A 13549-nucleotide genomic window follows, 5' to 3' on the forward strand; every position below is an offset into this window, starting at 1 on the left:
AAAAAAAAAAAAATTAAAAAAGACCAGGCAGGGACTATCAAAGAGGCGGCGATAGGAAGATATTATCTGACGTGTTCTCTGTCCTCAAGGGACAGCAAGGCTTTCAATCCAGGAGAGAAATCGTCTGGGCTGGGGGGACTGTGCTTTCAAATTGGAGCTGTGGATAGGTCAAGACAGCAGTTTAATTGGTCATGCCCCCCCACCACCACACACATCTTTTTTTTTTTACATGAAAGAAAATCTAAAAGAAAATATCCAGTTGCATTTATATAACAAGAGTAAATACTTAGTTTCATATATAATGGTGCACGTGTGTGTACATTCGTAGGCCACATGTATGTATTTTGTATATGGGTTGTGCTTGAGAGAGTGTGAAGAGCGCTGATGAGGAAGATTCTTGAAGGAGACCTGGTGGCTCAATGAGTTAGGTGCTGGGATGCTACTTGAAAGGTTGGCAGTTCAAACACACCAACTGCTCCAGTGAAGAAAGGAGAGGGTGTCTGCTGTCCTAAAGAATAAAAGCCCAAACTCACCGCCATCAAGTTGCTCTGACTCATAGTGACCCTGTAGGGCAGAGCATAGAACTTCGCCTGCGGATCTCCAAGACTATACAATCTTTATGGAAGTAAAAAGCTTCATCTTTCTCCAGAGGAGCGGCTGGTGGTTTTGAACTGCCAACCTTATAGTTAACAGCCCAACGAGTAACACAATGCCAACAGGGTTCCTCTTCAGAAAGAATATAGCCTCGAAAACTCGATGTAGCAGTTTTCCTGTTCTATAGGGCTGCTAGAAGTTGGAACCAACTCAAGGGCAGTGTTTCTGTGTTGTTACTTTTGGCTGGGAGAACTCTCATTAGAGAGTGCTATTTTTAACACATACTAAACACATCCAGTTATGAAGACTGACCCTTCTCCTCATTCTGGGAGTCTGTGCTAAAATTAAACAGAGAGTGGGGGTGGAATATAAGAACTGGAAGGAGGAAGCCAACTAGCAGAAGGCAGAATGTAAACGAGTAAGCTGTTAATAAGAGACAAGTGAGCAAGGGCAGGAGCCGGGCGAGGCTGGGCTTTTCCCTAAGCCCTCCAGGCGTTACCACCGAGGAGCCCTGGGCACTCTTCTTCCTCCGGACTTCTGGCGGCACAGGGTTTTCGGTGCTGCCGCTGTGGTTAGCTGTTGTTGAGTTTGCCCTCAACTCATGGCGACTCCAGAGGCAAAGGAAGGAAAGGTAGCCGAGTCCAGTGCCTGTGTCATGCACTGGGGGGGAATCATTGTGACCCAGAGGGTTTGGCTTAGTTTGGTTTAGTTGTGCCTTTTCTCACGGTATTAAATGTCTAGGTAACAAAATGGTGGCTGTTCCCATACTTTGCACATGTACAGTCCAGCAGCCTGAATTCCGTTCACCATGTTTGCAACCATCTCTGTTAAACAGCTCCCACAGATTTTTGTCGCACTCAACAGGGCTTCTGTCTCCCCCTAACAGTTGTATCTTGCTCACCCAACCCTCTTCCTCCATCTCTGGGAACCACTGATAAACACTGATCTCTGTACACTTGCCTCTTCGACATATTTGCATGCCCAAGTCTAGGCATCCAAACTAAGCTCCTAATAGTTTAGCTGTTTAAGGCCAGGCATTAAGGCGACCCTGAGCATGCATAAGTAAGGGACATAGGACTGGTCCTAAGATTAGATTCCTTGGAAAAGTGAGTGATCAGGTGAAAGACAGCCCCAAGCTCCTACCTTAGACCAAAGAGTCCATTCAAATTGAAAGTAGACTCCCTAGTCATTCTCGTCACCCAGGGAAACGCGCAATGTGCAAACCCACTGCCATCAAGTCAATGCCAACTAATTGTGACCCTACCGGGCAGAGTAGAACTGCCCCCTGAGAATTTCCAGAATATACCTCTACAGGATGAGAAAGGCCCTTCCTTCTCCCAAGGAGGGGCTGGCTGGTGCTCTCCAATTGCTGACCTTGAGGATCATAGTCCAACACATGACCGCTGTGCCACCAGGTCTCCCGAGAGCATGTGCCCTTTCCCATCAGACGCACTAAAACATTGTCTTTAATCTTCATGCGTTTGTTCCTTAAACACAGCCCAATCTCACTCCTCTGGATGAGGAAGGCGAGGAGGCACGGAACAGCATGCGTCTGCGGACCTCAAGAGGGTGCCTTGACAATCAGAATGTCTATTTTCCCCTGAGGAGTTCAGCCTCCCTCCCCACCCCCCTCCCCAAGTCTCCCTATGACCATCTGACAGCACATATGAAGGAACTGAAATCATCCTTGGGCTGAGCATGGCAGCATGCAATCAAGAGGGCAAGTTGGCTTGGGGCCAGCTGAGTAAGAAGGGTACAATCCTGTACACTCCAAAATCGAGCAGGAACAAAGTTTGGCCATTAAAGACTAATACCTATGTATCTTCAAGAAGCCCTGGTGGCATAGTGGTTATGCGTTGGGCTGCAACCCCAAAAGGTTAGCAATTCAAAACCAATGGCCACGACAAGGTAGAAAGACAAGGCCTTCTACCCGCCTATTGAGTCATAGTCTTGTAAACTCACAGGAGTAGCTCTATCGGGTGGCTGTGAGTCAGTATCAACTCGATGGCAGTGAGTTTGGATTTTTTGGATCTCTCCCCAGGGAGCAATGATATGTCAGTGGTAAAATTCCCACTTTCCATGTGGAAGACCTGGGTTTGATTGCTGGTCAAGCACCTCACGTGCAGGCATCAATCACGTAGCAGCAGAGGCTGCTGTGCTGATGTGATGCTAAACAGGTTTCAGTGGTTCCGGAAGAAGACAGAGTAGGAAGAAAGGTCTGGCAATCTATCACAAACATCAGCCAGTGAAAGCCTTAAAGATCACAATGGTGTGGTCTCATTGTGCATTGGGCCACCACATGTCTGGGATCAACTTGACAAGAGCTGTCAGTAACATGTGTTTACTTAGACCTGAAGTTAAATAACGACTCCAGTGTAACTTAATCTCCCCCCACTTCAGTTTCCTGTAAAAATCACATGCAAATAAGAAGATATATGTCTGAAGTGGCTTGCTGTGCCCAGGTCAGGAAACTACATTATTCATCATTAGGACTGAGTCAAAGGTTTGGAGGATGCTGGCTCCTGGGACCTCATCGGCCTGGTTGGGAAAATCCCTTCACCTCTCTGGCTTCATCTACGAAATGGGCGAATGAAACCAACTCATAAGGTTTCTGTAAGGACTACATGAGAATCTGTAGGTAAAGTCTTGGAAAGCCACAGGGCATCGCTATGAGTCAGCATTGAATCGATGGCTGTGAGTTTGGTTTGTGGTTTTGGTATAGCCTGGCACAGAACAGAGGACCCATAAGTGCTATCTATTTTGATGACTGCCTTCCTTTCAGGAGGTGGACATGTCCCAATAAAGTGCTGTTTTCGTGGGACCTCAGCCCACGAGCTATCTCTCCCACGGGCCATGGATGTTCAACGTCTCAAAGACCAACGTGTCTCCCAATGGCTCTGCTCCTCCTCGTCTGTTTCCTAGAATGGGACATGGCCCCCAGCCTCCCCATGATGCACGTGCGAAGCCCTGCAGCCATTCTTGACTGCTCCTTTCTCCCTCACAGCAAATCCATCATCAGGTTCCATCCAGTCTCCTTCTTAACTGACTCAGCTCCATCTGTTCCTTCTCATCTGCCCACCAGTCTTAGTCAAGATCACCATGCACTTGGCCCTGGGTAACATGTTTCCAAACTCATATCCTTGTCCCCACCCTTCCCCTTGAACCTACTCTCCAGACTGCAACTCCAGTTGCTTCTCTGAATGCCTATCTGGCCACCATTCTCCCTTGATTTAACCCTTCCTTGGCTCCTCCAAATTAAAACCAAGTCCCTTCCTCAAACTGCCAGAGTCTACTGACACCTGCCATGCGTCCTGTTTGGCTCCTTCTCCAGCCTCACCTGCCAAAACGACCCTTCTTTTTCTGGATGTTCCAGCCACACAGAGCCACTTGAACCTCCTCGGTTGAATTGGATTCTACTCTCCCCACACGTTGCCCCAGCTCTCTCTTTCTCTGCAGGACTTCACAGCAGCTTCCACCTCTATTTAAAGTACTCAACCCTCCCTTCTCAAGGTCTGAACTTCAGCCCAGGTGTCACTTCTTCTAGGAAGCTTCCCCTGACAGTGGGCATACTGGGCTGGATTCTGCTGTGTCCACTGTACTGCTGCCGCCTGCTTAATTGTCCTTCTGCCTTTTGTTTGAAGGGAAAAATACCTATTATTTTGTCATTAAAGCACCCCGAGTGCCCCCAGTAACTCGTCCCCCAAAGGCACTCAGATAAAGGGCATTCCAAGATGTGTTTATTGGAGAACTGGGTGAATACTAACAATCGCCCATGCCCCAAGGAGCTATCTCTGGTTGGCAGGGTCCAGCAAAGACAACGCGTACATACCTAGGATGGCCACCACCTCGTCGTCCTGGATGACCTCCAGGGAGCCGGAGACCACAAAGCAGAGGCTGTCCACGCTCTCGCCTGCGTGGTAGATGAGGTCCCCCGGGGCGCAGTGTACAGTCTGGAACTCCATGGCCAGGGCCCGCAGGCAGCCGTCGCTGGCCAGCCGGAAGGCTGGATGCTCCTTGAACACCTTGCGGTTCAGGTGCACGCAGATGTCAGCTCGCATGTCTTTCGGACAGATCTGCAGGACCTGACAAGGCACAGGAGGAAAGAGCATGAAGGTTCTACTGTGACTGACAACCCACGGCTCCTTGTACCCCAGGGCAGAAGCAACACCCACTGCCCTATAGAAACTCTTCTAGGCACTAGTGACCAGGAGCCCTGATGTCATAGCAGGTTATGAGTTGGGGGGCTAACCAAGAGGTAACCGGTTCAGACCCAGCAACAGTGAGTTCCACAGAAGACTGAGCCTTTCTCTTCCCTATTTAAAGCCTTGAAATGCACACAGGATGTGCTACCCCACCCTGTGGAGCCAGAGTCAGAATCGCCTGACTGGCAGTGAGTGAGGCACCAGTGAACAAGACTGTCATCGGCCTGTGCCCTTGTGAAGCTCACATTCCTGTGAAACAGGCTGGGGCCACAAGGCATGCCATCACTGAGCTGCTCTCCACGCTCATTTCTCCTGTAAAATGCAGGTTGCCAGCCTCGGCTTAAGAGTTCCTGGGTGGCCCCATGGTCAATGTGCTTAGCTGCTAATCAAAAGGCTGGAGGTTCAAGTCCACCCAGAGACATCTCCAAAGAAAGGCCCGGAAACGTAGTTCCAAACAAGAAAAGAAAAGAACACTCAGCCATGGAGAGCTCTTGGAGCACAGGTCAGCTCTGCCATGGGTTGCCAGGAGATCACAGGGACTCGATGGATGGTGGTTTGATCTGTGAGCACTCAGTGGCATCCTGCCCGGGAAGTGCGGGTCCCCAACAGGGCTCAGCATCAGCCCTGTCTCTCTGTGGGCCTTTTTAGCTGTCAGGTTGCAGGACGAGAGAAAATGAGGGGGTTTGGCTGACTGGCCAAGGCAAAGAGAAAAATCCCAACTTGGTTCGCGTGCATGATAAGTACCTCTCTCCTTGAGGCTCATTAAAAACAAGTTTCCTGCATAACTACCGATTTAATTTGGGCCGTCTTATCTCCAAGCTTAACACCAGAAAGGGAGGAATGCTCTGAATGTCATGTCAAAACTGTGCCCAGCGGTTCGGAACCAAGATTTATCCCCCAGGTGCGGTCACCTTTAAATATTTGCTTTCCCCTGGGCTGGGCTTTGCTGGCAGAGGCCCTGGCATGGGAACAATGTTTTATTCATGGGCACCATTCCCAGAGCTGCTGGAGAGTACATGTGAGGAGACGAGGGACGCTGGATTGGAAAAATTAGAGTCGGCCTCGGCCATCCGTCACCTCCATCAGCCCTTCGACTCTGCACACCCCACGGAGGGATGGGGGTGGGAGGTGCAGGTGGAGGGGCAGTCTTGACCACTTCTGCCTGAGGGAAGGCATCAACTATGGGACCCCTGATCCCACAGCCCACCCAGTCCACCTCCCTCGCTGCTTGATTCTGAGAAGGTCTCATTCATTTGGTGCTTGAAGATCTGGGTGGCAGTGATAGGGAGATGTCACCCAAGAGGTGGCGAATGAAGCTGGAAGGTCAGGGTGAAGAAAAGCAGCTTTAGGACCAGACCAATCTGAACTCAAGGCCCAGCTCCATCACTCAGAAGTCACACTCCTAAGCAGTCCTCAGCTTCTCTGCAGGCTCTTCATTTTCCAACTTGAGTACAGCGTGGTCCTGAGGGTTCCATGAGGGGCTGGGGACACAGTCCTGGCACAAATGCTGGGTGCACAGCAAGGGCTCCATACACGCAGATGATTGTGTTGTTGTTGCTGTTGAAGCAGCAGCAACAAGTCATCTGGAGAGAGGCTTGAGATCCCAGAAGGTCACAGCCCAAAGAATGCTATAGGCCATCAAGCATCTAGGTGTACCGACATGGAAACTGAAGCTCAGAGGAACATGACATGCTCAAGGCCACCAATTCACTACTGGTCACACCCAGATGGCTCCCCTGGTCACCACTGACCCTTCTGATCTGGAATGGCATGGCCCTTAGGTAAAAGGGCTGCATGTTTCTATGCATGGTGGTGGGAGGATTCAGGGGATAATGGTGACGGTTGCACAACATGCTGAATGTATTTGAATTGTTCATGTGAAAACTGTTGAGCTGTCAAATGTTTGAATACATACGTGTTTGCCTCAACTAATACAAGATAAAGATATGGAGAAGGAGAAAGCAGGGCCAGGTGGGGACAAGCAGTTTCCTGCCAGAAACCAGTGCCAGGAGGAGCAGCCACAACCGGCCTGGGTGCCCACGGGCCTGAAACCTGGGGCAAATCCCAGAGCCCTTCAGGAAAGAGAGCTAGTGAGGAAGGCAACAGAGGGAACATGCTGACTGTGCTGTCTGCCTTGGGTAGCTGCCCAGCCCAACTGTAGGGAGAGCAGGGAAGGTCCAATTTCCAGAAAACTAGATTTACAAAAGCATCCTGGCCCCTGGGAAAAGGAGCCGCAGACAAAGAGATCAAAGTTCCTTTCTGCTCCATCAGCTGCCAGGCACCCACCCAGCACCAGCCCTAGGGCATTGTTGAAAGAGATGAACAGGCATGATGGACCAGTCTGTGGCTGGTGACTGGCAAAACCAGGGGCTAAGCCCTGCTCTAAATTGATGACTAGCCCATTTGAGAAACCAGAAACACCCCAGTTAGACTTAGCCTTCTTCCTTTCAGTAAATGTTTTAATTAAGAATTAACAACCAAAGGATAATAGCAGGAGAAACACGTAAGCTTTGGAGTCAGACAAAACTGGCTCAAATCCTAACTTTCCCATTTCTTAACTGTGTATGACCTAGGGTAGTCCGTAAAATCCATTGGGCCTCTGCGTCCTCATCTCCCTCCAAAGTATGTGTGAAGTCTAAATGGAGAATTCTGGGTAAACATTAGTCCAGGACCAGGCATTCAGGTAAATACAAAATATTTGTACTTTGTGTTTCTAAAGAAATGATGGCTGGTGCTGTGTCACTGTTGTATGAATGGCAGATATTGGCCTAATCAAATGTCATTTGATTCCCACTAAACTACCAACTCTTGACTGACTATTATAATGGAGGAAAACCAGGAGTATGGATGACCAATCCCAAAGTCTTTGGAACTAACTTTGACTATGTCCTAAGTTATTTTGGTAATGATGCTATCTTTTCATTTTACTAGTTCTAACATTGAGGTAGCATCTGAGTAAGAATCAATGGTACTGAACCAAGAAGTTCAAGCTGCCCTAAAAGCATTAGCCAAAATCAAGGATCCAGAAATTGATGGAATACCAATTGGAATGGTTCCACAAGTTGATGAAAAACTGGAAGCACTCCCTCATCTATGCTAGGAAATCTGGAAGACGGCTACTTGTTCAATTGACTGGAAGAGACCCATATTTGTACCTATTCCAAAGAAAGGTGAGCCAACAGAACTCAAAAAGTATAGGATAGTTTTGTTAATATCATATGCAAGTAAACTTTTACTGAAGATCATCCAACAATGGATGTAGCGGTACATTGACAAGGTTCAGGCCCGATTCAGAAGAGGATGTGGAATAAGGGATAACATTGCTGATGTCAAAATGGATCTTGGCTGAAATCAGAGAATGCCAGAAAAATGTTTGCTTGTGTTTTATCGAATACATAAAGTCATAAACGGTGTGGAACATAACCAAATATGGATAGACTGGAGCAGAATGGGAATAACCTGCAATGGATTAAGTGGCAGCTGTGTGGACAGAACCAGGGGATTCTACATGGCTTAAGATCTTGACAGGTGTGCGTCAGGGTTGTATTCCCTCACTATAGTTCTTCCATCTGTATGCTGAGCAAATAATCAGAGAAGTTGGATTATATGAAGAATAATTCAGCATTACAATCAGTGGAAGGCTTATTAACAACCTGAGACATGCAGATGACACAATTTTGCTTGCCGAAAGTGAGGAGGACTTGAAGCACTTGCTGATGAAGATCAGAGATTGCAGTCTTCAGTATGGATTACAACTCAAAGCAAAGATGACCAAATGTGATTGGGAGGACTAAGATGAATGAGGTATTTTCCATTGCCTCTGATGCATGTGAAAATTAGATATTGAATAAAAGAAAAGGAAAAAATCGAAGCATTTGAATTATGGTGCTGGTGAAGAATATTGAAAGTACCATGGACTGTCAAAAGAACAAACAAATCTGTCTTGGAAGAAGTACAGCCAGAATGTTCCTTAGAAGCAAGGATGGGGAGACTTCATCTTACATAATTTGGACATATTGTTAGGACAGACCAGTCCCTGGAGAAGGACATCATGCTTGGTAAAGTAGAGGGGCAGGGAAAAAGAAGAAGGTCTTCCATTTATAGAGGTATGAATACGGGCATGTACATATGTATATATATTTATATATGGAAACAAGGAAATAGACCTATATGCATATATTTATAGGTTTAGTATTAAGGTAGCAGACAGACATTGGGCCTCTACTTTAGTACTCCCTCAATGCAAGAACATTTTGTTCTATTAAACTGGCATTTCATGATGCTCACCTTCCCAACATGGTTGCTGAAGACAAAGTGGGTGCATAAGCAAATGTGTTGAAGAAAGCTGATGGTGCACGGTTATCAAAAGATATAGCATCTGGCGTCTTAAAGGCTTGAAAATAAGCAGCCATATAGCTGAGAAGAAACAAAGTCCACATGGAAGAAGCACACCAGTCTGTGTAATCACAAAGTGTCAATGGGATCAGGTATCAGGCATCAAAGAACAAAAAAATCATATAATTGTAAGTGAGGGGGAGTGCAGAGTGGAAACCCAAAGCCCATTTGTAGGCAACTGGACAGAAGGGTCATGGGGAGGATCCAGTCAAGGTTCAGTATCGCACAGATGAAACTTACAACATTCCTCTAGTTCTTTAATGCTTCCTCTCCCCCACTGTCATGATACCAATTCTACCTTACCAATCAGGCTTGACCAGAGCATGTATACTGGTACAGATAAGAGCTGGAAACACATGGAATCCAGGTCAGATAAACCCCTCAGGATCAATAATGAGAGTAGCAATATCAGGAGGGGAAAGGGAAGTGGGGGGCAGGGATAAAGGGAGAACTGATCACAATGATCTATGTACAACCCCCTCTCTGGGGGATGGACAACAGAAAAGTGGGTGAAGGGAGACATCGGTCAGTGTAAGACATGAAAACAACAACAATAATTTATAAATTATCAAGAGCTCATGATGGAGGGAGGATGGAGGGAGGTGGGGGGAATGAGGAGCTGATACCAAGGGCTCAACTAGAAAGAAAATGTTTTGAGAATGATGATGGCAACAGATGCACAAATGTGCTTGACACAATGGATGGATGTATGATTGTGATAAGAGTTTTATGAGCCCCCAATAAAATGATTTAAAGAAGAAGAAGGAAGAGGAGGAGGAGGAAGAGAAGGAGGAGGAGGAGAAGAAGAAGGCCTTCACCAAGAGGCTTTGACACAGTGGCTGTAACAATGGGCTCAAACATAAGAACTGTCAGGACGGCACAGGACCGGCGGTGTTTTGTCCTATCGTACATCAGGTTGCTGTGAGTCAGAAGCGACCTCACTGTATGGAACAATAACAATGACATTGAAAGGAATCTAGATTCTCTGAGCCCTGGAAGATTGGAATACAAGAAGTGAGTGCCATTGGAATGACTAGAAATCAGAGGCAATATGACCTAGAATTAAGCTTTGTTATAAAAAAAATACACAAAGCAGGCAATCCATCTAGAATAGCAGAAAGTCAACTGCATCTTCCTTTTATTCATTCAAGTACCATCGAATTTTCCTCACCTTATTGAAAAGCATCTAAAATACTAGGACGTTTAGAGAGGCAGGGGGGTTACTACCACGTCCATTTCTCAGGTGATGTGCTTGTGTTTGGGGTACGGTAACTGAGGCCCAGAGAGGGGCCTACGTGATGTCCTGGACGAGTCAGCTGACGATGAGGCACACGCATTGATTGTGGCTTTCGGGGTGGGCCTGACGAATGGGATCACCTGGACTGCTGTTAGAAATGCAGAGTTCCACTTTTCCCGCAGACCCAAATTCTGACCCCACAGATCGAAGGATGGGGAAAGAAGATGTTTTTAACGAGCAACATCTTAGGATTCTTATCAGGGCTGGGATTAGGGCAAAATAAGCCAGACATTGGCTTAGGATGTAGCATGGAAGGGAGTGCCAAGAAACAGGGTGGAAGATGAATCACCGTTTAAGACAAAAATGCAAAATAATTTCTTTATATCAAAGAATCCATGGGGAAGAAAATATCAGCTTTTAAAATGCACGTAGGCTCAGTAACAGAGTTGTGACCTATCGGGGCCTGAAGCAATGGGAAAACCAGTAAAACTGATGGCCTCACCCTAGTCCCAGTCCTGATTCTTATCATCATTCACCTTCAGGAAATGCTGTCTTGCATAATTAGACTTCCAGTTTCTCTCTTCCCCGGGAGACTATCCATGCCTTTCCAATTGCTTAAATAATGGCTCTAATTTACTAGTCTTGAATAAGGCTGAGCTGGAAGCAATCCAAACCTCTAGAGGTAAGACCTAGAAATCCAAAATTATCCAAGTGAACAACAGGTGACACACATCCAGCCTTGGGAATCACTGTCCTAGGAGAGCCTTCAGCTCAGACTGGGGAAAGTATCACCCACTCCTTACCTTCTCTGTATCAATGCCTCTGGACATGGACCAGGTGGACACGATGTAATCCATGACTCGCTCACTCAAGCCCTTTGGCACTTGGTAGAGCTTCAGGAAATCCCGAACACTGTTGAGCATCTCATGGTACCTGTTGGTGTTGGCATACATCTGCTGGAAAATGGTTGTCACGTTCCCAAAGATGGTGGCATAGAGAAGTGCTAGAGTGAGGCAAAGAAGGAAAAACCACATGTGAGTGTTCTCTGAGTCAAGACCCAAGATATCCAGTTGATTCACAGGAGGCCCATGGCTGGTGCTGCCATTGCCCTAGCAAGGCAGACTGTCCTGCTCCATCGCAGGAGAAGAAAGGGTCCCTTACACCAAACCATGAGGATAAACTTGTGGAGGCAGGACTCTGGTGGATGGGGACAGGGCGCACCAAGGCCAACGCGAGGAGATAGATAGAAAGAAGGGGGAGTGGGGTGGTGATGGGAGCCCTGCTGGACAGATTCACTTTATCCTTCTCACAGAAAGTTTCAGCCATGCCTGAGGTTGACAGTCTAATATGGCCCTGCATATACCATGCAAAACCAAACCCATTTCTGTTCAGTCCATACCGATTCAGTTTGACCCAATAGGACAGATCTGAATTGCCCATAAGGTTCCCAAGGCTGCGATCTTTACAGAGCAGACGGCCATATTGTTCTCCCATGCAATGGCTGGGAAGTTTCAGACCACTCGCGTTCCAGTTAGCTGTGCACTTACCCATTGCATCACCAGCAAATGATCATCATACAGCCCTGCTGTGCATCAAAGCGGCACTGCTAGTTTAGTGGTAGAGGCTCAGTTTCCCTGCAATGACCCAGGTCTGATACCCAGTCAATGCACTGCATACAGAGCCACCACCTCAACCCCCATGTCCATAGAGGCTGATGTTGCTATGGCATCGAACAGGTTTCATCAGAGCTCCCAGAACATGGCAGAGTATGAAGAAATGCCTGATGATCGGCCAGTGGAAACCCTGTGGGCTACCATAGTCCAGTCTTCAAGCTATCATGGGGACGGTGCAGGCCCAGAAAGCACTTTATTACATTGCTCGTGGGGTCGCCATGAATCTGAGGTTGACCTATGGCAGTTGATAACAACAATCACACACCTGCCGGGGAGAGGGTGGTAAGAAAACACTCAGGTCTGATCCTCATAGAGAAAATAAAACAGTGGGAGCAGCAGGACTTGAATTATAATCTCACGTTTTTTATTAATCATTTTATTGGGGGGCTCTTACAAATCTTATAACAATCCATCATTCAACTGTAGTAAGCACACTTGTACTTATGTTGCCATCAACATTTCCAAAACAGTTTCTTCCTACTTGAGCCCTTGGTATCAGTTCCTCTTTTTTCCCCTCTCTCCCCTACCCTCTTAGCCTCGTGAATCTTTGATAAATTATATATAGTTATTTCGTGTCTTACCTCTGTTGTCTCCCTTCACCCATATCTTTGTTATTCATCTCCCTCCAGGGGGGCTATATATCCAACCTTGTGATGGGTTCCCCTTTCTCACCCTCCCCTCGGACATGCTGCTACCCTCATGACATCACTACTCCCACTACTGTTGCTGAGGGATTTCTGTCCTGAATTCCGTGTGTCGAGAGCTCTTATCTGTACCCATGTGTGTGCTCTGGTCTAGCTGAATGTGTAAGGTAGAACTGGGTCATGGTAATGGGGGGAGGAAACCTTCAGGAACTACAGGAACGATGTGTGTTTTATTGGTGCTATACTGCACCCTGGTTGAATCGTCCATTTCTTGAAATCCTTTTGTGGGGGGATGTCCAATTATCTACAGATGGGTTAGGTCTGCACAGGAACACTAAAGTGTATCAGGTATCAAAAGATCCCAAACAATTAGATTGATGTGAACAAGGGGCATTGGCGATCCAAAGCCCATCCAGCAAGCAAGGTTGTGTCATCTGCATGTCTCAGGTTGTTAATAAGCCTTCCTCCAATCATGATTCCAAGTCCTTCTTCATATAATCCAGTTTCTCCGACTATTTTCTCAGGATGCAGAATGAAAACGTATGGTGAGAGGAGACAAGCCTGATGCGCCCCTTTCCTGTGCATACAGGAAACCATAGAGTATCGTCTGTCTGTTCGAAAGACTGCTTCCTGATCTAGGTCCAGGCTCTTTCTAGAAGAGCACAAGAAGTGTCCTGGAATTCCTGGTCTCCTCAAGCCCATCCATAGTTTGTTATGACCCGCCCAGTTGAGTGCCGTTACACAGCCAATAAAACACACGCAAACAGCCAAGACCCACCTGAAATCAGCAATGATATCCCTTGT

General features: G+C 47.1%; 1 protein-coding gene across 1 annotated transcript in view; it reads right to left on the reverse strand.

The window, feature by feature from the left end:
* Positions 1-13549, reverse strand: part of KCNH1 (potassium voltage-gated channel subfamily H member 1) — a 455486-nt gene that overhangs the window by 120932 nt on the left and 321005 nt on the right. The window contains exons 8-9 of the mRNA XM_004699864.3: positions 11232-11431; positions 4424-4676 (exon numbers count right to left, since the gene is read on the reverse strand). Of these exons, the coding sequence (XP_004699921.2) occupies positions 4424-4676; positions 11232-11431 (453 nt within the window). The remainder of the gene's footprint in view (positions 1-4423; positions 4677-11231; positions 11432-13549) is intronic.

The sequence above is a fragment of the Echinops telfairi genome, unplaced genomic scaffold (genome assembly GCF_000313985.2).
Source record: "Echinops telfairi isolate 266 unplaced genomic scaffold, ASM31398v2 ScPeMD7_7424;HRSCAF=8462, whole genome shotgun sequence".
Lineage (NCBI taxonomy): Eukaryota > Metazoa > Chordata > Mammalia > Afrosoricida > Tenrecidae > Echinops > Echinops telfairi.